The 24,654-nt window shown below is 41.8% G+C and overlaps 1 protein-coding gene across 1 annotated transcript; it reads left to right on the top strand.

Annotated features, from left to right (window-relative positions):
* Nucleotides 1–396: 396 nt before the first annotated feature.
* LOC140479264 (granzyme A-like) lies at nt 397–22,396 on the top strand. Its single transcript, XM_072573245.1, has 5 exons — nt 397–469; nt 925–1,144; nt 13,247–13,394; nt 19,571–19,843; nt 22,250–22,396. Exons 1-5 carry the CDS (start codon nt 397–399, stop codon nt 22,394–22,396), a joined length of 861 nt encoding a protein of 286 aa, XP_072429346.1.
* The last annotated feature ends 2,258 nt before the right edge of the window (nt 22,397–24,654 follow it).

Below are 24,654 nucleotides of genomic sequence, written 5' to 3'. Positions count from 1 at the left end.
AAACAGGCCCTTCAGCCCAACAAGTCCACACCGACCCTACGAAGAGCAGTCCACCCAGACCCATTGCCCTATATTTACCCTTGCACCTAACACTACTGGCAATTTAGCATGGCCAATTCACCTAACCTGCACATCTTTATGACTGTGGGAGGAAACTGGAGTACCCAGATGAAACCCATGCAGACACGGGGAGAATGCGTAAACTCCACACAGTCAGTTGCCCGAGGCAGGAATTGAACCCGGGTCCCTGGCACTGTGAGGTAGCAGTGCTAACCACTGAGCCACCGTGCCGCCCTAGATACACCACACCTACTGGTTCCCCGTTGTTTACCGTGCTCGTAATGCCTTCATAGAAATCTAGTAGATTAATTACACATTCGAACAGCATGGTCCCTGATGAGTACCACATGTATTTTTGTCTTGGCTCTGCGGCGGGCCAAGTTGAAGAGCCTATTGTTTGATCTAGTGCGTAAGTAAATCCTCTCTGTTATGATGCAAAAAAAACATGCTTCAGGACAACAGCAAAAAAAGCCCAAAGAGTGTGGGAGGGGCCTTGTTTGATATCACTGCAGATGTTGAAGGGCTCAGAAGAGCTGCCATTGAACTGCACAGTCCCCTTCATGTTACTGTGGAAGGATCCATCATGCTCAGCAGTTTTGGTGGGCAGCCGATCTTCAGGTGTATCTTGAAAAGATACAGGAGGATCATTTTCTGTTCTCTGCACTTCTGCAGTTAGTGAAGGGAGAAGATCATGTCTACTGTTTACCTTTTAGCTAAAGCTGCACTGTGACTCTGGGGACACACGTTCTGCCAGTTTCTGCAGGCAAGTCAAGATAACCCCAAGCAAAGGCTTTGCCGACAGTGTTGAGGAGAGAGATGCCTCTGTAATTGTTGCAGTTGCTTCTCTCACCCTTGTTCTTGTAGAGGACAATGATCTTGGCATCCCTCATGGCCTGCAGGACAGCTCCATCTTGCCAGCAGAGGACTCCATGCGATGGGAGCAGGAAGCTAGTCTTGCAGCACTTGATCAGATCAGAAGGAATCTCATCATAGCCAGGGCCTTACCTGAGGCCGGGCTGTCAATGGGCCCTGCTGAGTTCAAAATGATGGCTCTGCACCGAGCTTGTCCATGGTCGGCAATCACGTGATAGTATCAAATGCTGAAGCAGACACAGTATACTGTCTGGAGTTGAGATCAGAGTAGTGTTCAACCCCTTCTCCATCCACTGGTTTTTATCTGTATTACTTTCCCAGTAAAGGATTTTTTAATATACATATATTTATTTTTAAAATTTTATTCTTTTAAAAAAAGAAAACAAAAAGTTATAAAAATATAAAATACAGATAAGTAGAAATAATACCACATTATTATATTTCAGTAATGTTAACAATAAATTCCCTATGACTCTTAGGGATACAATTGTCTCATATTTACTTAACCCAAATTAAAATAAACCCAAAGTAAATGAAATAGTATTAAATTAAATTACAATCCAATAAAAGTAAATTACCTGACATTACTCTATGTTACACTGCTCTACTGCACTCGCCGCACCTCCACTGAAGCTCCAGTCCACGGGTGCAATAGTTATTAAACCCATATTTACTAGGCTGCCTCCCCCTCCCAGACCATCATATACAGCCCTCACAACTGTATAAAGGCCCTAATCAGTACCACCGATAGGTACATCTTTATGTAATTTAGAAATGGCCGCCATGTCTTATAAGATTGCTTTGTTCCATGGTGCACCATACTTGTCAGATAATCCTGGGGGATGTGCTCCATCATAAGTCTGTGCCACCCTGCAAGATCTGGGGGGTTTTCTGATATCCAGTTCATTAGAATGTTCTTCCTCACACAGAGTGTAAGAATGTTAAATAACCTCATCCTGTGTTCACCCAGAGACAGCAGATTCATTAGTCTCAAAAGATGGGATACCAGGTCCACCTTAACTTCAATACCCAGGATCTTCTCCAGCTCACTCACTATGGCACACCAGTACCCATGAATCTTGTAGCAGGATCAAAAGCAATGTGTGAGGGTGACTTTGCTGATTGTACATTTGGGACATTTCAGAGAAGATCATTTCCTAAACTTTACTAACTTCTCTGGTGCCAAATGGGCACTGTGAAGGATCTTCAATTGCATAGCTTGTGCTTAATTGCATATTTAAATTTTCTTTATACTCTCCCATATATCCTCCTTTGTTTCCAATGAGATTTCTTGCCCTAACTCCTGATTCCAGATCCCATGGAGTCTCTGCATTAGTAGAGAATTTGAGGGGGCTGTCATGCTCTGAGTTGGTCCTAATGCCTCTTGATGCCTTTGTACATTCCCCACATGTTCCCCCTTATAGCGGCCATCTGAATTTCCTCACTGAGTTGTGTCCAGTGCTCGTTAGCACAACGTCTGGCAGTTTGCTGAACCTTGTTCCTGGGAGCCCTGAGAATCTGTAGGTTCTTCCCGCTAGCTGACTGCTTATACTCAGCTAGGGCAGCACACTTGGCTTCAACGACAGGGGTCATCTCGGTTGCCTTAGTCTCAAAACAGTCGTGTGTCTTGCAGGTGATGCTGCAGTTGCAACATGCACCCAGCAGGAGCTCCAGTTCCTGATAACCGTCTCTCTCATGCTTGCAAGGATTTCAGGCTGACTAGCAGTCTAAAGAAGACAAGCATATGCTGGGACAGGACACAGAGGCACCGCCGGTCATGACCATCGATGACCACAGTGGCACAGTAGTTAGCACTGCTACCTCACAGCGCCAGAGACTCGGGTTCAATTACTGCCTCAGGTGACTCTCTGTGTGAAGTTTGCACATTCTCCCCGTGTCTGCGTGGGTTTCCTCCGGGTGCTCCGGTTTCCTCTCACAATCCAAAAATGTACAGGTTAGGTGAATTGACCATGCTAAATTGCCCGTAGTGTTAGGGGAAGGGGTAAATGTAGGGGAATGGGTCTGGGTGGGTGGCGGGTTGGTGTGGACTTGTTGGGCCAAAGGGCCTGTTTCCACGCTCTAAGTAATTTACAAACTCAATGTCATCCATCAGTTTATGTACTTTGGCTCTACTATCACTGACAATCTCTCCTTGGACACACAGATTGACAAGAGGATCAGGAAAGCAGCCTCAACTCTTACTCGCCTCACGACTCGAGTATGGAGAAATCCCAAGCTGACAGCACAGACAAAAATGTCAGTCTACAATGCCTGCGTCATAAGCACAGTGCTGTATGGCAGTGTACCATGGACTACATATGACAGATTAGAAAGAAGACTGAATACCTTCCAGTTGAGGAGTATCTGCCATTTCTTGGGCATATCCTGGCAAGACAGAGTGCCCAATGCAGCGGTCCGATATTGCACTGACTTTCCCAGCATGTACACTCTGTTCAGGCAGCGGAAACTGTGCTGGCTAGGCCATGTACACCTCATGGAGGATGGCTGCATCCCAAAGGATATCCTCTATGGAGAGTTCCATCCGGGAAGAGACCCACAGGGTGTCCCCAGCTGCGCTACGAGGACATCTGCATGAGGGACATGAAGGTGCTTGATATTGTTACGGAGTCCTGGGAAAGGCTTGCAGCTGACCACATGAGATGGAGAAACACCCTGAACCAACAGCTCAAAACAGAGGAAAAGAAGCTGATGAGTGCTACATCAGACAAGTGGACTTGAAGGAAGGAGTACAGCAGTTCTAGCAGATCAACGAACACATGCAGAAGTGACCTCTGCGACCGGGACAGTCACTCCAGTCTCTTCAGTCACAAGCGACATTGCTTCAGGGAAGCAGAAAGCCAGAACAACGAGGATGCAACCCATGGTCAGCCATGACTGAAAGGGGCCACACATCACATCACAGTTAAGCATGACCTGCCTTTCATGAACCCATGCTTCTTATTCCCAGTGGGGCAATTTATATCCACATGTCTTACTATTTCTTCCTTGATAGTAGATTCAAGCATTTTCCCCACTACAGAAGTTCAGCTAATTGGCCTATAATTCCCCATCTTTTGTCTACAGCCTTTATGAAAAAGTGTCCAGTAGACAATCAAAGAATCAGCTATGTGTGGTGTAGGATTGACCAAAAATCCCCCTATTCTGAAATAATGTATTGGACCAAAGTCCTGAATCTTTTAAATTAGTATTTAAAAGTAAAAGGACAGCTGGGCTTTGCTTCAGGAAAATACACAGACACCGAGATAGCTGCCAAAAAACATTGTTCAACCTGAAAATCCAATTCACACCTCAACTCTAAAAACACAATCAACCAGGCCTAACACTGCCCCAAGCCAGACTGAATTGGGCCTCAGCAGATACCAGACATTCAACTTTGATCAATATTCATGCACAGGGATACCAGACATTCCACTGAACCAAAATGCATTCACGCGTATTCTAAAATATCAGGAAGCCAATTGAACGAAAAAGGGAACACCAGTAACACACTCGCGCAAAGATAACAGGCCCGCAATTTGTAAAATGGCAGGCCATGATCTGACCTGAGAGAGCTATCCCCACAGCTACCACCAAGAGAGGGATTGCAAAAGGTGATTCTCTTTGAGAACTACCTGCACAGCCATCTCCAGAAGAGGGATCCCAATGGCCATTCCAAGACCTCCCGACGCAGGCCTTACCAGGGGAACCAATGGTGATCAACCATGACCAGCAGACCTGAGCACTGACAACTTCCAACAATTACTGACCCAAATGACACCACAAGGCCTCAGGCATATCCTGAGGTGAAACCTGGATCACAAAAATCACCGAAAAGCAAGAAGAACCAAGTACTCACCTGAAAAATCCAAAACGTATTCTACCACGTCAGCAGATTCAACCCAGACCGAAGGTCTGCACTGTTTGAAGTCTTCATCAAGGCACTGGGTTCAGCGAGCAACAGATGAATGGACACCGTGCAACAATTGCCAGACAGGGATTTTTCCTCCCAGTCGGGGATCACTTCAGTGGTCAGGGACATTCAGCCTCGGACCTTCGGGTGACCATCCATCAAGACAGACTTTGGACTATGCAACAATGCAGAGAATCTGAACAGAGGCTGACATCCAAGTTCCATACCCATGAGAATGGCATCAACCAGGACTTTGGGTTCATGTCACACTACAGGTGATCCCACTATACTATACACTCTCTCAAGCACACGCATACACACACATACACAAGCACATAGACACGCTCATGGAGACCCTCTCTCATATACATGCTCTCTCTTAGACACACAGACATATACTTCCCACACTCACACCACACATACACCCTCTCACAGGCTTATACTCCATGAAACTCATGCACATACTTTACCAAGCAAGCACACACATAAATACACACTCTCTCACACGCACTCACAATCACATGCACACACTCTCTCCTTCTTTCTCTCTCTCTTTCACATACACACACAAGTCTATGGGGTGAATTTGCATTTGCAGAATTGTATTTGCAGATACATTCTATTTTTCTCAAAAAGCTCACAATCTGCATGCAGTCAAAGCAGGCATTCAATCCATATAACATGTTACAAGTTCCTACTTTGGAAATAGATCATGTCTGTCTCAAGTTTGGGTTACAGAGAGACTCTAACCTTACACCTTTAATGCATTGTCTGAGCTGAGATGTCACCTTTTTTTAAAACCGTAAGTTATCTCGGGAATGTGTCTTGAAAGAAGTTCTGGGATTTATATATTAATAAACCGAAACCTGCAACCCATTCTAAAAGATGATAGACTTAACAGCAGTCTGGGTTTGTTCAATATATTGTTTTAATTGCATGACACTGTGACCTTGTGCTATAAATTCTGTGTCTTATGATCCTGCCCCCCTAGTTACCTGATGAAACAGCAGCATTCCGAAAGCTAGTACTTCCAAAAAAACCTGTTGGACTATAACCTGGTGTTGTGTGATTTTTAACTTAGTCAGCAGGAAGACAAACAAGACCTGTAAAATCATCTTTTTTTTAGCTTTGAATTTCTAACCAGCAGTCAATGGCCAGGTGTCCTGTGAAATGCTTCAAATCTCTTCCAGTATGTGTACAGTTACTTGTCTAATCTTGTTTCAGCTAAGACAATTAAATTTTGCTTTATGTCGACTGACTGGCTCTGCAGGTCCTCATTCTTGCTGTTGCATTGGCCTGTCAGCATTATTTGTGTTATTGCAATGAGTATTATAACATGTTATAACTCTTATGTTTGAGGGTTTCATTCTTAGGTCACTATCTTGAGACATCTTGTACAAGTTTGCAAAGCTATGGTGTTTAACAAAGAATGTCCTCAATGTCATCATCTGCTGTCATTATTCAAACAGGCCTAAACTACTTAATAATTTGATATCAGACACTGCGAACCTGCTCAGTAGTGTAGACTAAATCACTCAATTTGCAACTATATTTACAGGCTTATTGTGTTTATTTCTTGGAAAACATTTGTTTGCAAATCATTCATTTCTTACAGCTAGAGTATTGCTTTTGCCGCAATGAACTGTTCCCTTTTCTTTCTTGTGGTTTCTTTTGAAATATTTACATCCTGTACTCTGCCCTCACTCTTTCTAATGACCCTTCTGACAATATTTCTTCTATTGTATTAATTTTGTCAGACCTGGACAGTATAATCCGATCAGATTTTTCATTTTCTCCATGACCAGTAATGATTTACTCTTGTTGTAATCCAGGCTGCCCCCTCAAAATATTTTAAGAAAGGAGCCTAGACCCTAAATTTTCTTATTTTAAAGACAGATGTGGAGTGGATATTCCAGGAATGATGCAGCTGGTCAAACCACTTGGCTTTAAACAAAACAGAATTTATTAAAACACTACAATTGAACCATGAACAAAAGAAAACAGAATTTAGAATAACTGAACTATGGGAAAGCTTAACTGACTGGATACAGCAACTTAACTAAGGAGCTGTCCCAATTCCCATAACACCCCATAAACACTCTCCTTGGCAAAAAGTAAATTCAAACACAGGTTCTTACAAGCAGGAGAGAGTTCAGAGAGAGAGAAGCCAGTCAAGAATCATCTGCTGAAGTGTGGAACCTTTTTGCACTTAGCAGCATCTGCTACAGCTACCAGCAGTTTCTAACTGCCTGCTAAAACAAACCAAACTAGAGATAATCCTGAACTGGGAGAACTGGTCACTCCCCTGCCATTGTTAAAATAGACATTTCCAGACATTTTGGCACCTCTACCTTTATGACTTGTCTTGAAGAAAACCCAAGGACAAAATAACATTGTTAAAGTGATGGCATCGTCACACTCTCTAGCTGATGATCAGAGTTTCTTGACATGATAATAGCTTTTTTCAGAGGTTTTCCTCTTCCCTCAGCAGACACACTCTCACAGTAGGATTTCTTACTGCTAAACTAATCCAATCATTAATCTTCCACTTATCTAAACTCACAAGATTCAGCTAGATGCTTCAGTGAATCCACATGCTGATCAATATTCTTATACTATTTCTGAGCACTGATATTAAGTGAATACAATTCAGAAGTAAAATCACTAATGGGTTCAAATTGGGTCTTCATCACCTTCAAAATTTCTTGAGACTGATTTTCTGCTGCTCAGTGTGGTCTGGAGAGTCATAGAGCTTTCAGGGCTTTTTTACCCCCAGCACTGTTGATAGTGTTACTTATTTGCTTAGGTTTTCTGTTTAACATGGTTTAAGTCTATAGCTACCACATCAACCTGGAAGAAGTTCCTATCCTGTCTCACATCACACTTCATATCACCAGGAGCATGACGGGAAAGTTCATAGCTATACTGATTCACCCAGTTGTAAAGAGTTGCAGACTGATGTTTTTAAATGTTTCACTGGTGTTTCATAAAATAAATGGCTCTCTTACAGTTCTTAAAATCTACATAATGTCAGCAGCACACTTCTGATACCATATTCCATGTGCAGGCTTAAATGGCACCTGCCTTCAAATTGGACATTCGAGATCACACATATATGAGAAGTCACAATAAACAAATTGATTTTTCCAAACAGCCACCTGGACTATTGCATGGGTAGATAAACTGAGTCTATACTTCAATTTATGGCAGGTTTGATACCACCAAATTCTATGTGTAGAGATTTGTAGGGCCATCTTAGTCCAGTATGCTAGAGGAAAACTACTTCCTGATCTAACCAGAAGAACATTATGTACTGAATAAGAAGTATTTGATTACATTTTTGCAACTCATTACAAGATGCATTAATACAATTGGTATTGCTCCAGGGGTTTTGCGGAGAACATGCCTTTTTAATCCCACATTGCTTTCACCATGAATCCATATAACATTGTCATAGTAGGTAGTGCTTATGGAACTCACAGTATTAACACCTTTAGACTCCAATGCAACATAAGTAAGCGACTAGGGTTTGTTTGTTGCATTAATCTCAAACACTAAGGGCTGAATCATCACACATTGTGGCTAAGTGACATTTTGGAGAGTTTATGGAGGGTTTCCTTCCATGAGCCCTGGTGGCTCGTGTCACACAAATCTTCTCATTAACTATGGAGCCAAAATCCACAAAGTTACTTGCAATCTTGTTCACATCAGAACAGGGACATTCTGCTGTTCACATCTCAGGTGTCATATTTAAACCCCTCAGGTGCCACCATTTCAAATGTTTCAAACTAGGACTTGCCCTTAATGTGTGACAATTCAATTTGAAAGGACAGAGAGTAAACTTGGCAGTCCATTTCATAGACAACCACAGTGTGAAACTTGAGAAACACTTAAAGTTCTGAGAAGTTAATATCATAGCTTCACTCCACTGTTGGCAAATTGAAGTTTGGCTTCTCACGCATTAAAGTTCCACCATCTGCCATGATTCCCATTTTCAGGGACAGCATAAGATTGCACCCAGAAGAACAGACATTAGATTCAAAGGTTCGCTATGCCTCAGTATTGCATCATGGAAAGCCAATAATCTCACTAAATATAATTTAGTGCTGAAATGTCCAAGCACTCCAGCCCCTTCTGTTTCAGTCAGAGTCTTTTCCTGGATGGCTAAAGTGCAGACTGCGCAATAACTTGTGTGAGGCTGTTCTCAGGTCATCATAATACATTATCACCAAGTGGTTGGGAATTGGCCTCTGTCCCTCTACCCTATTCATACCAAGCTTGGAACTGGTGGGAGAGCTGAGTTAAAGTTGCACCAGATGCTCAGCCCAGGCTTCACAGACACTTGAGATCTAGATAGGGCCACATAACATGAGGAGAAAAATTATATGATCACCAGTGATGAGGACTTATACTGAAAATCAGAATGATGAGCTCTTAACCAACTATTCACATCCTACTGGGAATGAAGGGCTTGAGACATAAAAATAGACCCAGGAAGACTGGCACGTTTTTTTCACTGGAGCATAGAAGGTTAAGGACGTGACTCACAGAAGTTCATAAAATCATGAGGTGAATGACAATGGTCTTTTTCTTAGGGAGGGGTAGTACAAAACTCAGGGCCATAATTTTTAAGATGAGAGGAGAAAGATTTAAAAAGGACATGAGGGGCCAATTTTTTATGTAGAGAGTGGTTTGCGTGTGGAATGAATGGCCGGAGAAAGTGATGGTTGCGGGTACATTTAAAATGTTCAAAAGACATTTGGATAAGTTCATGAATAGGAAAGGTTTGGAGGGATATAGGCGAAGCACAGACAGGTGGGACTTGTTTAGTTTGGGGACACGATTGGCATGGATTAGTTGAACCGAAGGGTCTGTTTCCATGCTATATGACTCTATAACTCTAGGACTTGGTATTACTATCTATTTATTTTCTATTTTCTTGTTCATTTTTGACTCATCAATTGCTTCCAAACACCTTCATTGCTCAAACTATGAGTCTTAACCTTCACCACTTCAGCGTTACTCATAAATTGGCATTTGGCATATATTAACCCTATGTAATTTCTGAGAAACTGCATCTACAGTCTCAACAGTCACTGAAAGATATTTGAGATCATATTGAGGTAAACTGACAAACCACATCCTCAACCTTTCTCCATATAAATACAATGTGCTTAAAGCCACTACTCACAAATTGACTGCAACAATGATGTTTCAGGCTTTCTTCAGCTCTGCAATGATTATTTACTTCCTAACACCAGGTGGTAGGTGTATCTAAGTATTTTGAGCCTACTATTTCTGCTAGGAATTATTAGTTTCTACTAATGTAAGTATGTAATTTTATCATGCAGAAGCTTCCAATTTAGCAAATGTGATACAAATAGCATAAATGCCAGAAACCTGCAATGAAGATGAAAAGAGCAGTGGATTTGATAAGGTGCAGTTATAAATGAACTGCACTATTTTCTATTCTCCTGGTCTACATGGAATCCTTTTAAACTTCTAGTAAAGTGGGCAGGGAGCCAGAAGCTCCCTCAGGGAATTCGACAAAGTTTCCCTATTGGGTTCAGAAGGAGCAGGAGTGCTCTTGTTCTAGAAAAGCTCAGGCTGGACTGGAGCATATTCTCCTCACCCAGCTCAACACACCATCAGCTGGTGATTAAACTCTGACAACACACAGCCTGAGATATCTGGTTGCAGGAAGCCTCCCCCTTGGTTCAGACAGGCCTCTGGAGCATCTGATCTTCTTTCCCACAGCCCCCTCCCATCAGCCACATGACACCTTTTGTACCCAAAACTATAATGTAGCTGAAATCCCCAGCAGCTGAGAGCAAAAGGCACTGATCAATTGAACTGCTCTTTTCTGAAGATTTCATCACAGTTTGATTTCAGTTTTGAGATACCCAAATCTACCCCTCACTGTATACTTGAGGAATGTCACTTTAACAAAGCCCGAGATTCCTGCTAGCATAAGGACACCCAGGAGGGTCAGGGTCGGTTGGGGGTGGGTTCAAGATAAACATATCTCTTCAACAATTTGAGTCTTGGGGCCAGCATCAAGTCAAATTAGAAAATGTCTACTTTTCCTTTGCTACAAGATGCTAGTTTGTACCAGATCTTATGTAGCCTTACTAATGGCTCTTAGAGGGAATGCTGAGGATTACAGCTAAATGGTGCCTAAATGTGAAAATATCTATATTTTCTCCATTTGCAAAGAGCAGGAATATTCATCCTGGCCCTACAAGCCAACTGCCAGCTGCTGTCAGCCCAGGGCACCTTCCCTCTAAATGTTGTCCACATCACAGCTTCCACCTAAGCGCTGTTGTTATCATTGAAACCAAGCCAAATTGTTGCCAACAGAATCAAGAGCTGTTCCCCTTGGGTATCCATGGGGCTCTGGCTCCCAGAGACAAGGTCCTATTTATTATTTTCAAAATAATGTAATATTTCATATATTTTGCTCCAATGTTGAAAGTGATTGTGTATACAGACTTTGGTGATCCAGGCATTGCATACATCGATGGTTTGACAGTGTATTGTGGATGCTTTTCAGGGACCCTAAATTTCCTCATTGCCTTCATTATGAATACCATTTCTTATGCTGTTTTTCACCTTGAAATATGACAGAAGTCTGTACCGTCATATAATGTGTGTACTTGTACCATTATTGCATCAAATGGAAGCTTCCCTAATGTATTGAAGGCTTGATCTTTTGTATGGATGAGGACATTTGCACAATTGCACTATCCACTTATATGGAAATTTCTTAGCTCACTTGAGGAATCATTGTAACTTTATACACAAAGCAACTAAAAACTTCAGCTGGCACTTCAGGCAGTTATAAGCAAGCTAAAGCAACTGTAGAGCTTCTCACAAATTCCTTTCTAAATGCTGCCTCCCTTCCTGGCTCGGCCAGTCTGTGATTTTGAAGATCCCCAACAGCTTTGTCATAAGGAATTACAGAGTTGATCAACTGCTATAACTGCTCAGCCTGTGGCAGGGTCTGTTCAAGTGTTTATTGCACAGGAGATGGACACTTTCTTTCATAGAACAGATAATTTTCTCAATATGTGCATCAACCTCATAGCACCCATGACATACAGGCATTAAAAATACAGCACAGAATTAGACGTAATGAGCCATTATACTATGCCAATGAGATCCTTCTATGTAATAATTTGATGTTATAGATGGGACTCTATCTTAGTTACATGCACAAAGCAGTAAAATTGCCAAATGAACAGCCACTGACAGAGGTAAATGGTTCGAATGCATGAAAGCAACCCTGGCTGTGTTCTCATTCAGGGAGAAAGTGAGGACTGCAGATGCTGGAGATCAGAGCTGAAAATGTGTTGCTGGAAAAGCGCAACAGGTCAGGAATGAAGAAGGGCTTATGCCCGAAACGTCGATTCTCCTGTTCCTTGGATGCTGCCTGCCTGCTGCGCTTTTCCAGCAACACATTTTCAGCTGTGTTCTCATTCACTACTGCAAGAGAGTGGATGCCACAGAACACCTTCAATGGCTAACTAACTGCAGTGGTAGCATCTCAATCATTTTCTCTCCACACTAATGTGACAAAAGAAGTTTGACACAAATCTTCAACTGAGCTTAAAACAAAACCCCACAACTGAGTATTACCTTCCCTGAAAGGGTTTCATGATCATAAGTGGCACATTCCAAGATACTTGCATCATTTATGTCAAACAATGTATTTACTTTCCTTATAGAAAACTGGTATATCCAAACGATAAGATATTGCACTCTTTGTCAACAGTATGCTGCTCCCAAACCCGGCTGCACCTCTGTCCTGCCTGCGGTTATGCACATTTTAAATCCTATCAATGGAAGGCTGCTCCTGCAAAACTAAAGGGTGATGGGATTAAGTTGACAGGTTAGCTGACTTCTCTGAGTAACATGGTGCTGTTGTGGACAATCCTCCTGGGCAATGTAGATTTGTACACAGTCACGGTATTTTTCAGAGGACTCATAGACAGTGATTGCCATTCCACCGGGCCCTCAATCTGCAGCCTCATTGATCAGTTGGATGCTGTGGTCAAGTACCCTGGAGAAGATGCTGGTGAGCTGTCACCTTGAACAGCTGCAGTCCTTGGTGTGTGAGGACATCCAAGGTGCTGCGAGAAAAAGAGATCCAGGATTTTGTCCCTCCTGTATTTGTCAAAATGTGATAACACAATTTAAGAGGCTCCTGACCATTCCATCAGCAGCCAGTAGATAGGAGGTTATGAACATGAATGGCTTTAAGTTTTCACAACAGGTTTGAAATAACTATAAATCTATAGCAAGTGGCCATGGGATTTTAAAAAGATATTCTGAAGTGAATAATGATTGAACAATTTATTTACTTAATTTCTCTTCTTAATTCAATTTTAACATTACATACAGACTTTTTAAATATCAGAAGGTTAAGGCAGTTCTTGGAACAGATTCACTGAGCAAAAAGGAAGCAGCACAAATTATTACAGTGAAGCAGAAATTTCCTCATGTTTGCTTTGACAAACAAACCAAAGAAGATGACATCATGCTGCTCCAAGTAAGTGGTTTTCAGTTAAGGATTTCCATAATTCCTCTCGTTGTATGATGATACAAATAGAATAAGTGGCTTCTATTTAAAATCAGTTGTCAAACTACAGGATCATTTTCAAACTTCATTCCATTCACAATATACCATGTACATTGTCTCCTCCTTAAGTGCAAAACATTTCATTGCGTAATGTTCCCAGTTACATGAGAGTCAAAGCCTCCATGTCTTTCCTTTAATTGAAACATACAGATTTCTTACAATAAGATGTCTCCATTCAAATTGTTTCTTAATGCATTTTGGCAAACTTAGATCAATTCCTACATATGTTTTATTTACATTTTATCCCTTCATGGGGAAGCATTTATCACAATAAAGCTAATTAAATTTATCAAAGTTTCATGTTCATATTTGTAAAGAGTTAGGACTTAAAGTTGACTCTGAATCAGACGTACAGAAAAATATCACATACAGATGGTTAAAGTTTACAAATTTAAATGAATTGTTGTATCTTACATATTTCATCAAAATTTCATTCTAGCCTAGTCAATCAAAATTTGTCTGTTTTTTTGTTATCATTTGTCTAGTCAAGAAAGGCTGCACTATTTAAGAATATAGATCAAAAGAAAACAGATGCAGGGAGTGGAATTTGACAAAGGAAAAAAGGAGGCTGCATATTATCTTAGGTTGCCCAGTCTTCCCCATAATCGTCATATACAACCATGAAGGCATTAGGGCAGCAATGCAATGTCATCGCACTGCTATGCAAAACTTTTGGAACTTGAGCTTGTTAAGGATACAAATATTTGGAAATTTTTATTGCTTGCTATATAGGGTAACTGCAACTTCTCCACAATAACACTCAACATTGGAGACCCCCAACGATGCGTTCTCAGCCCCTATTGTATTCTCTGTACACCCATGACTGTTTTGCAAAATTCCAAACAAACACCATCTGCTTGTTCACTAACTACACCACCGTAACCTGACAGATATCGAACAATGACGTGCCAAAATACAGAAGGGAGATAGAGCGCGTGGTGATGTGGTGCAATAAGAACAACTCCTCTCTCAACATCAGCAAAACCAAAGAACTGATCATTGACTTCAGGAAGAAAGGTGCAGAACACATCCCAATCTTCATCAATGGAACTGAGGTTGAGAGGGTGGAGAACGTCAAGCTCCTTGGAGTGACAATAACTGACAACCTGTCCTGGACTTCCCACTTAGGTGTGATAGTCAGGAAGTCACAACAAAAGCCTCTTCTTCCTCAGGTGGCTCAGGAAATTTGGCTTGTCCATAAGGACCCTCACTAACCTCTACAGATGCACTATTGAGAGCATACTGTCCGAGTGCATAATGGCCTGTTATGGCAACTGCTCTGCCCAGGACCATAAGGAACTAGAGAAGTTGTGTGCACAGCCCAGACCATCACAGAATCCAACCTTCTATCCATGGACTCCATTTACAGGGCCCGCTGCCACAGAAAGGATGCCAACATCATCAAAGGTTCCTCCCACCCAGTAATGATCTCCTACAACCTCACCCATTAGGCAGAAGATACAGAGGCCTGAACACAGGCACTAGAAATTTCAGGAACAGCTTCTTCCTGACCATTGTTAGACTGATGAATGGACTCAAGATTAGAGTGGTGCTGGAAAAGCACAGCAGGTCAGGCAGCATCCGAGGAGCAGGAAAATCGACATTTCGGAAAGCGCTCTTCATCAGGAATTCCTGAAAAAGAGCTCCTGCCTGAAATGTCGATTTTCCTGCTCCTTGGATGCTGCCTGACCTGCTGTACTTTTCCAGCACCACTCTAATCTTGACTGATGTCCAGCATCTGCAGTGCCCACTTTTGCCTGACGAATGGACTCTCGAGCCTGAAATAATGCTGCCCTTGCTAATCATAGAACATAGAACATAGAACATAGAACAATACAGCACAGAACAGGCCCTTCGGCCCACGATGTTGTGCCGAACTTCTATCCTAGATTAAGCACCCATCCATGTACCTATCCAAATGCCGCTTAAAGGTCGCCAATGAATCTGACTCTACCACTCCCACGGGCAGCGCATTCCATGCCCCCACCACTCTCTGGGTGAAGAACCCACCCCTGACATCTCCCCTATACCTTCCACCGTTCACCTTAAATTTATGTCCCCTTGTAACACTCTGTTGTACCCGGGGAAAAAGTTTCTGACTGTCTACTCTATCTATTCCTCTGATCATCTTATAAACCTCTATCAAGTCACCCCTCATCCTTCGCCGTTCCAACGAGAAAAGGCCGAGAACTCTCAACCTATCCTCGTACGACCTACTCTCCATTCCAGGCAACATCCTGGTAAATCTTCTCTGCACCCTCTCCAAAGCTTCCACATCTTTCCTAAAGTGAGGCGACCAGAACTGCACACAGTACTCCAAATGTGGCCTAACCAAAGTCCTGTACAGCTGCAACATCACCTCACGACTCTTGAATTCAATCCCTCTGCTAATGAACGATAATACTCCATAGGCCTTCTTACAAACTCTATCCACCTGAGTGGCAACCTTCAAAGATCTATGTACATAGACCCCAAGATCCCTCTGTTCCTCCACCTGACCAAGAACCCTACCATTAACCCTGTATTCCGCATTCTTATTTGTTCTTCCAAAATGGACAACTTCACACTTGGCAGGGTTGAACTCCATCTGCCACTCCTCAGCCCAGCTCTGCATCCTATCTAAGTCCCTCTGCAGCCGACAACAGCCCTCCTCACTGTCCACAACTCCACCTATCTTTGTATCATCTGCAAATTTACTAACCCACCCTTCGACTCCCTCATCTAAGTCATTAATAAAAATTACAAACAGCAGAGGACCCAGAACTGATCCCTGCGGAACTCCACTTGTAACTGGACTCCATGCTGAATATTTACCATCTACTACCACTCTCTGACTTCGACCGGTTAGCCAGTTTTCTATCCAATTGGCCAAATTTCCCTCTATCCCATGCCTCCTGACTTTCCGCATAAGCCTACCATGGGGAACCTTATCAAATGCCTTACTAAAATCCATGTACACTACATCCACTGCTCTACCCTCATCCACATGCTTGGTCACCTCCTCGAAGAATTCAATAAGACTTGTAAGGCAAGACCTACCCTTCACAAATCCGTGCTGGCTGTCCCTAATCAAGCAGTGCCGTTCCAGATACTCGTAAATCCTATCCCTCAGTACCCTTTCCATTACTTTGCCTACCACAGAAGTAAGACTAACTGGCCTGTAATTCCCGGGGTTATCCCTATTCCCTTTTTTGAACAGGGGCACAACATTCGCTACTCTCCAGTCCCCTGGTACCACCCCCGTTGCCAGTGAAGACGAGAAGATCATTGCCAACGGTACTGCAATTTCCTCTCTTGCTTCCCACATAATCCTAGGATATATCCCGTCAGGCCCGGGGGACTTGTCTATCCTCAAGTTGTTCAAAATGTCCAACACATCTTCCTTCCTAACAGATATCTCTTCTAGCTTATCAGTCCGTTTCACACTCTCCTCTTCAACAATACAGTCCCTCTCGTTCGTAAATACTGAAGAGAAGTACTTGTTCAAGACCTCTCCTATCTCTTCCGACTCAATACACAGTCTCCCACCACTGTCCTTGATCGGACCTACCCTCGTTCTCGTCATTCTCAGGTTTCTCACATACGCATAGAATGCCTTGGGGTTATCCTTGATCCTATCCGCCAGGGATTTTTCATGCCCTCTCTTAGCTCTCCTAATCCCTTTCTTCAGGTCCCTTCTGGCTATCCTGTATCCCTCCACTGCTCTGTCTGAACCTTGTTTCCTCAACCTTATGTAAGCCTCCTTCTTCCTCTTTACTAGACATTCAACCTCCCTCGTCAACCAAGGCTCCCTCACACGACCATTTCTTTCCTGCCTGATCGGTACATACATATCAAGGACACGTCGTATCTGCTCCTTGAAAAAGTCCCACATTTCCACCACATCCTTCCCTGACAGCCTATGCTCCCAACGTATGCTCCTCAAATCCTGTCTTACAGCATCGTAATTTCCCTTCCCCCAATTGTAGAAACTTCCTTGTTGTGCGCACCTATCTCTCTCCATAACCAAGGTGAAAGTCACAGAATTGTGGTCGCCATCACCAAAATGTTCACCCACTAACAAGCCCACCACTTGTCCCGGTTCGTTACCGAGTACCAAATCCAATATGGCCTCCCCTCTGGTTGGACAATCTACATACTGCGTTAGAAAAGCTTCCTGGACACACTGCACAAACACCGCCCCATCCAATCTACTTGATCTAAAGAGCTTCCAATCAATATTTGGGAAGTTGAAGTCGCCCATGACTACGACCCTGTGGCTTCTGCACCTTTCCAAAATCTGTTTCCCAATCTGTTTCTCCACATCTCTGCTGCTATTGGGGGGCCTATAATAAACACCCAACAAGGTGACTGCACCTTTCCTATTTCTGACTTCAGCCCATACTACCTCCAGAGGCAGATCCCCCTCAAACTTCCTTTCTGCAGCCGTTATACCATTTCTAATTAGCAATGCCACCCCCCCTCCTTTTTTACCACCCTCCCTAATCTTACTGAAACATCTGTACCCAGGAACCTCCAACAGCCATTCCTGTCCCTCATCTATCCATGTTTCCGTGATGGCTACAACATCGTAGTCCCAGGTACCGATCCATGCCTTAAGTTCACCCACCTTATTTCTGATACTCCTTGCATTGAAGTATACGCACTTGAGCCCATCTCTGTGTCTGTAAGTAGTCCCTGTCAGTGCTACCTTCTCCACAGCCTCCCTACAGTCTTGGACATCCTGACACACAGCTAGCTTACTTGCTGGACTACAAGTCCGGATCCCATCCCCCTGCCAAATTAGTTTAAACCCCCCCGAAGAGTGCTAGCAAACCTACCCCCCAGGATATTGGTGCCCTTCTGGTTCAGGTGCAACCCGTCCTGTTTATACAGGTCCCACCTTCCCCAGAATGCAGTCCACTTGTCCAAATATCTGAAGCCCTCCCTCCTACACCATCCTTGCAGCCACGTGTTCAACTGCACTCTCTCCCTATTCTTTGCCTCTCTGTCACGTGGCACCGGCAACAACCCAGAGATGACGACTCTGTCTGTCCTAGCTTTTAGCTTCCAGCCTAACTCCTTGAGCTCTTGAATGACCTCCCCGCCCCTCTTCCTACCTATGTCGTTGGTGCCAATGTGTACCACGACTTCTGGCTGCACACCCTCCCCCTTAAGGATTCTGAAGACACGGTCTTCAGACATGTTCTTGCCATGTCTCTGTATGCGTCTGCCTAACTCTTTTTGATCTGAACATCCTTGCTTACCATCATTTGCTTGTACTGCTCTTTAAAAAAAATGCATTTCACTGTACCTCAGTACACATGACAATGAATCAATCCAGCAGCTTTTTTGGCTATCAGCAATGAGAAAGTGGAGAAGTGTTTGTTTTTAGCAGCTTTGATGATGAGATAGCACAAGCGGGAAGAAAAGGCCTGCCTTTAGGATGGTGCTGAATGTGTCAGAAAGCTCTGCTGGTGGAAGGAGACAACATCTTTTTTTTCATAAAATCAATTTCTGAACTTCTATGAGGCTTCAATAAAAATTAAAGAGACATTTAGTGAACAGAAGTCCTTGGAGTTTTTACCAGTAACTAGCTTCTTGTTTTCAGCCTTGGCCCTTTGCCCAATGATGCCTGTACCTACAGTCCCAATTAACCACAGAGTTCGCACTGCACCTCCAATCGATATCCTTTCTGTCCATTTAGTTGGATGACTGTAAAAGTGGAGGTAGGAACAAGTGCTCTGTTCTATCTCCCTCACCCTACTGAAAATAATAAAACCCAGGTAATTCTGAAAAATGCCAGAAGGTCAGGCAACATCTGTGGAGAGAACATACTTCGTGGATATAGCAGATTCACAACTTTTTAAAGCATATTTGTTTCTGCCTCCCTTCCCATTGCTCTGTTTAGTTTTAATGTCACTTCACCATAGTTGGTCTCTTGTTCTAGTGAAGCATCATTACCTTATCAATTGTCTCCATAGTTGTTACCTGGCCTGTGAATATATCCACAATTTACTTCATGTCATATAGAAGATTGTGCTTGATTAATAAAAACTTTCAGAGAATTTGGAAGAAGACATAACAATTCCCTCTATTTATTACAGCTACAGTCTGAGGCAGAACTTAACAAGTATGTAAATCTCCTTCCTCTACCCACACATTACTTGGATGTGAAAGATGGAACTGTCTGCTCAGTTGCCGGTTGGGGATGGACAAGCATAAAGTCAAATAAGGGCTCTGACCATCTTAAAGAAGTAAATGTAACAACCATAAACAGATCAAAGTGCAACAGTCGACAGTATTACAACGGCAAACCTTTAATAACCATGAACATGCTCTGTGCTGGTGACAAACTAGGTGGAAAAGATGCATGCAGAGTAAGTTGAATTGTTTAAAAAATGGTTGCAATGTCTGAACAGAAATTGATTATTTTAGTCAGTGAAGTACGTTTGTTGCCTATAACCAATGCATCTTGTCCAATTCAGAAAGTTATTTAATCTATTTAGTTGATATATGGATTGCAACTTCTGAGGAGCATGCTTATACTCATGCAGTGTGCCGAAATGGGCTCAGCTGAAGTCACACTGATGGTGCCACCAGGACCTGTCACTTAGAACCTTTGGGCTAATTGCCCAGAAGATACAAGGCTTCTAATGTTAATTTGTTTAGAGCTGCTGCTAGCCAGTATAGATCCTACTCACACTGTACCTGAAAACAACAAGCGTGTTAAGACAATCCCACGCCTTTATCATCCCACCTCTTCTCCTTCCCAGCTCCTCCAGCTCACTGATGTTGGAAGCAAAATTTGAAAAAGAGGGGAGGCGTCACAATAAATTGTTACTTCTAACATTGACACAACAAAGAAACCCAGATGGAAATGAACCGCATGTGCTCAGCCTTATGAAAGAAGCCCTAAGAATAGCAAGGCAAGATGAGGGGTTGCTAGATGAATTTGAGGTCTTGATGGGATGCAATCATCAGAGAGTTCCAGGCTACTGAGATAGGGTCACTCAACCCAAAACATTAACTTTGATTTCTCTCCTTGGATGTTGCCAGACCTGCTGAATATAACCAGCAATTTCTGTTTAGGTCCAAGGGATGTATGGGGTGGGAGTGTTGGACAAACCTGACACAGAATATTTATACTGACATACCTAACCTCAATAGGTTTTACTTTTTGTTTAGGTTCTGCTCTGAGTTTATGAAGCACAGTAAAAGTTTCTAACGGTATTTACTTGACCAGTTGTTGTTTAACCTCATCCACGTTTTGGTTGAGACTGAGGTCAATACGTGTCTTTCTACTTAGAGAGGAAAATTCATGACAGTGAATTCCACATAAACTTTCCAATATTTAGTGTCCCCCTTGATTAGACAGTTGTAGCAAACTTATAAACTTAAGTACTATGCCCCTGGACCTCAACCATTGTCATCCAAAGGCTGTGTTTTGTCTGCCAATACTCACTATTTAATAATATTGTGTAACAGATCCCCATGGCTAGTTTAAGACATTATTGTGTGCATGCCAAAATGAGTGGTCTGCATCACACATTGTCCCTTGGATATTTTTGGCTTTATCTTCTCTTGGATATTGCTACACCTCATTTTTGCTCATGGTTTGGTGGTTCTTTAGCTTTCTTGTTTCTTGCGGCTATGCCCTGCTTCAGTGAAGTTGCTGAAGTTGACCTATTTCTTTACAGGATTGGCAACAATTTTCAGTGCTTGTATCTGTCCTAACAATCGCATTGACTTATTTCCTGTATCTTTTGCAAATTTGTCCCTTGAGACATGAATAGATTCTGTTGATCTTGTATGCCAAGTCTTATCTTCTTAGGATTGAACTCTTATGCTTCCAGGCTTCTATTTTCATGACCTGAACAGCTTTCTCTAAAACTAGGTCTTCTTTAAACTGTAATAAATCTGACAAAGCTTCATTATTAATGTCTGCAATATTCTGATTACTCGTAAGTTCAAACTTGAGCTCACATTATTAATCTCTTCCCACTAGCATGTAGAGGTTATAAAAGAAATCATCCATGGATTAAACTGAATATTTTCTTTCCAATGTCCAAAACCTTGCATTTTATTTGGTCCATCTTTGAAATTGATTCTTTCGAACAATACTGATGTCGTCCGTTTGAATGTAAATATGTATTTTATCTTCTATACAACATTCACTCAACAGTTCTCCTTTATTTTTCTGCTCTGATGGAGATGTTCACATGTTTTCTAGGGTTTTCTGAAAAACATTGCTTCCATTTCTGTACATCTTCTGTCAGGATTGAATTGTTTTCATGTCAATCTCTTGGATATTCCCATATCTTGAGTATCACATAAGTTTGTGAGCTATGCAGTCATTAGTAATCAGTGTTATCTGTTTGCGTTGAAGTCTTCTCAATCACGAGCATAATTTCTTTTAGTTCTTGCTTTCTTTTATGAGAGGATAAAATTCATTTTTTTTTCTTAGCTGACACCATTTAGACTCTTACCACTGTTGGCTAAGTTGTGCAGTGCCCACCATTATCACCCTTGAGCTCCTTGAAACTTGACTTATTTTATCACAGACGAGGATAGCCATCTAGCTCATCTAGCTGGACACTTTTTACCAAATAAACACTATAATTCCCTAGATTCTCAACCATCTTGTTGATTCTCTTCATAATCTCCAAGAAATAAGTTATAATTGCTTAATAACTCTAATGCATAAAAGCATTGAACAGGATTAGCAAAATACAAGTGTTCAGGTCTTTCTCTTTCAGAATAACAGATTCTTTTTGGTGTTTCAGGGGGACTCAGGTGGACCAATGATATGTAAGAATGAGTTCCGAGGAATTGTGTCTTTTGGGAAAAAATGTGGACTTGCCAAAAAGCCTGGCATTTATACAAGGCTCACAAAGGAGTACATTGAATGGATTCAGGAAAAAACAACCTGATCCTTACAAAATGTTTATGAAGAGTTTTATGCATTATTTCTATCTTCTGTAAGTTGATGTGGCCTGTGTAGCAAAATGAATTGGCAATTACTTTCTATTTATTGAGATGATTTTAAATTAATATGCTGTAAGTAAATTCAAAATAGGAACCTGTACATATTTATCCCTTGCTAAATGCTCAGGGAAGTTATGAAATAGAGAACTTATAGTTTGCACATGCATATGGCAAGAAAATTGAGAAATATCACACTCGTGTTGTTGAATTGTTAACTATATGCTTTGTTTAAATAGCAAAATAAAATTTACCCAGTTCAGCATAAATATTCAACTCTTTTTTGTTTCAATAAATAAACAGTCATATTCTGCATTCTATGGATTTGAAGAATCATCTTAACTGAGTTAATTGTAAACTCATATCTAACATGAGGTCAAACCCTGCTCCAAGACCTGAGACAATAAACTAATGCAGTGGTAAAGGAGTTCAGTGCTGTTGGAATATCATCTTTACAAACATACGTAATTGATAAACAGAATAAGACTAGCTGGTGTATCAAGTCTGTGCCTGATGGCTGAAATATCATGGCCAAACACTGCCTGATCCTCTGCACTACCATTAAGAGACCAGTAAGGTAAAAGAAAAACTCAGAAACATTATTTATCTTTGTTGAGGGAGTCACATCACAAAATAGAATTGAAGAATGATAACAGCATAGGAGGAGTTCATTGTGGTTGTGCCAACTGCCTGTGTTAGGACTGTGATGGGACAATTGTGGTCATGATCAACTGTACTACTCCATGAGAAATCCTAAAAGCAGAAATGTCCAACTGAATCACCAAGAAGGTTAGATTGCATTATGTTTGTATTGCTGCTCACTAGTACAAAAAAAAGGGACTCCCATCAGGTTTCACCCACATGCACAGAATAACTATTGATCATAATTTGCATCTTTAACATGTGGCAAAATGGGTCAATAATAATTACTGTGTAAAATGAAATTGTACCTCCCTTAAAGCCAGGCACACACACATTCACACATAGTCAGGAAGATACAGGCAATGCATTTCTATTCAATGACTGTGGGTGGGGAAAAATAGCCAAAAAATAAAACCTTGTGTATCAGGAGTCTAAACCACAAAAGTGGAATGATAGGACTTTCACACAGTTCATTCCATTTCCATTGATGAGATCACATTGCTGTCAGCCTCAAGGTGATGGATGACATTCCGTTGGGTAATCAGATCTTTCACTGAGTTAACAGTTCAGTTTTCAGAGCATTGCCTTTAACTTACACAGAGAAGGAGAGAGAAATGGGCTCACAAACCAAGTACTAACCTTAAATAATGGCTATTGCAAATGAATGAGGGCAGAGTTGGTTGGAGCGAACTGGAAAAGGAGCTAAGCAGCAAAGATTGTTGAGGCTCAATGGCAGACAATTAAGAAAATAGTCCAGGGCTCACAGTGAAGATATGCACCAGTGAAGAAGAAGAACTCTTAGAAGGGGGAAGTCAACCATGGTGAACCAGGGAAATCAGGACAGCAGCAGATTGAAATAAATAAACCTGATGCCAAAATTTTAAAAACTAGCGAAAGCTAGTTGAATAAATTTATTAAGAGGGAGAAAATAAATTTTGAGGAGAAATTTGCAAGTGATATCAAGATGGACAACAAAAGCATCTCTCAATATATAAAACCAAAAAGAAAAGCCACAGGCAACATCAACCTCTTCAGAAATGAAACCCCAGAAATAACTGCTGAAAGCTAACGAAAAATCCTGAATCTGTGAAATCTTCACCACAGCCATTCAGGTTGCTTTTATTGTTCCAACTTTGCAAAAAAAAACCCAAAGCCTCCCAAGTTGATTGTCTTCTCACAGACTGCTCATCAGCTATCCACAAAGAAACCAGAACAAAATGTCCTGTTTAAAACCACATCATAACATCTCATCCCTTAAAAAATGAGCCATCAATATATAAACGTGGGTTCATTTTTCAAAAGCCTTAGTCCTACACTATCACCACACTACAAAACATATATATTACATTGATTCTAAGCATGCAAAAATTCACGACAACAGTCTATTTCAGGCCAATTCTTTTCCTGCCACCAAATGCCTCTGCCTGTTTTCATCAAAGTTGCAATAAAATGTTAGCAATTATGTTTTCTCATCCTGCCATGGGTATAATTTTCAAATTGAATGGCTGCAATAGTAAGCTCCACTTAAACAATCTGGAATTCTTGTCCTTAAATTTCTTCAAAA

The sequence above is a fragment of the Chiloscyllium punctatum genome, chromosome 1 (genome assembly GCF_047496795.1).
Source record: "Chiloscyllium punctatum isolate Juve2018m chromosome 1, sChiPun1.3, whole genome shotgun sequence".
Lineage (NCBI taxonomy): Eukaryota > Metazoa > Chordata > Chondrichthyes > Orectolobiformes > Hemiscylliidae > Chiloscyllium > Chiloscyllium punctatum.
The sequence above is the reverse complement of the archived record's forward strand: the minus strand, read 5'-3'. Positions and strand labels throughout refer to the sequence as shown.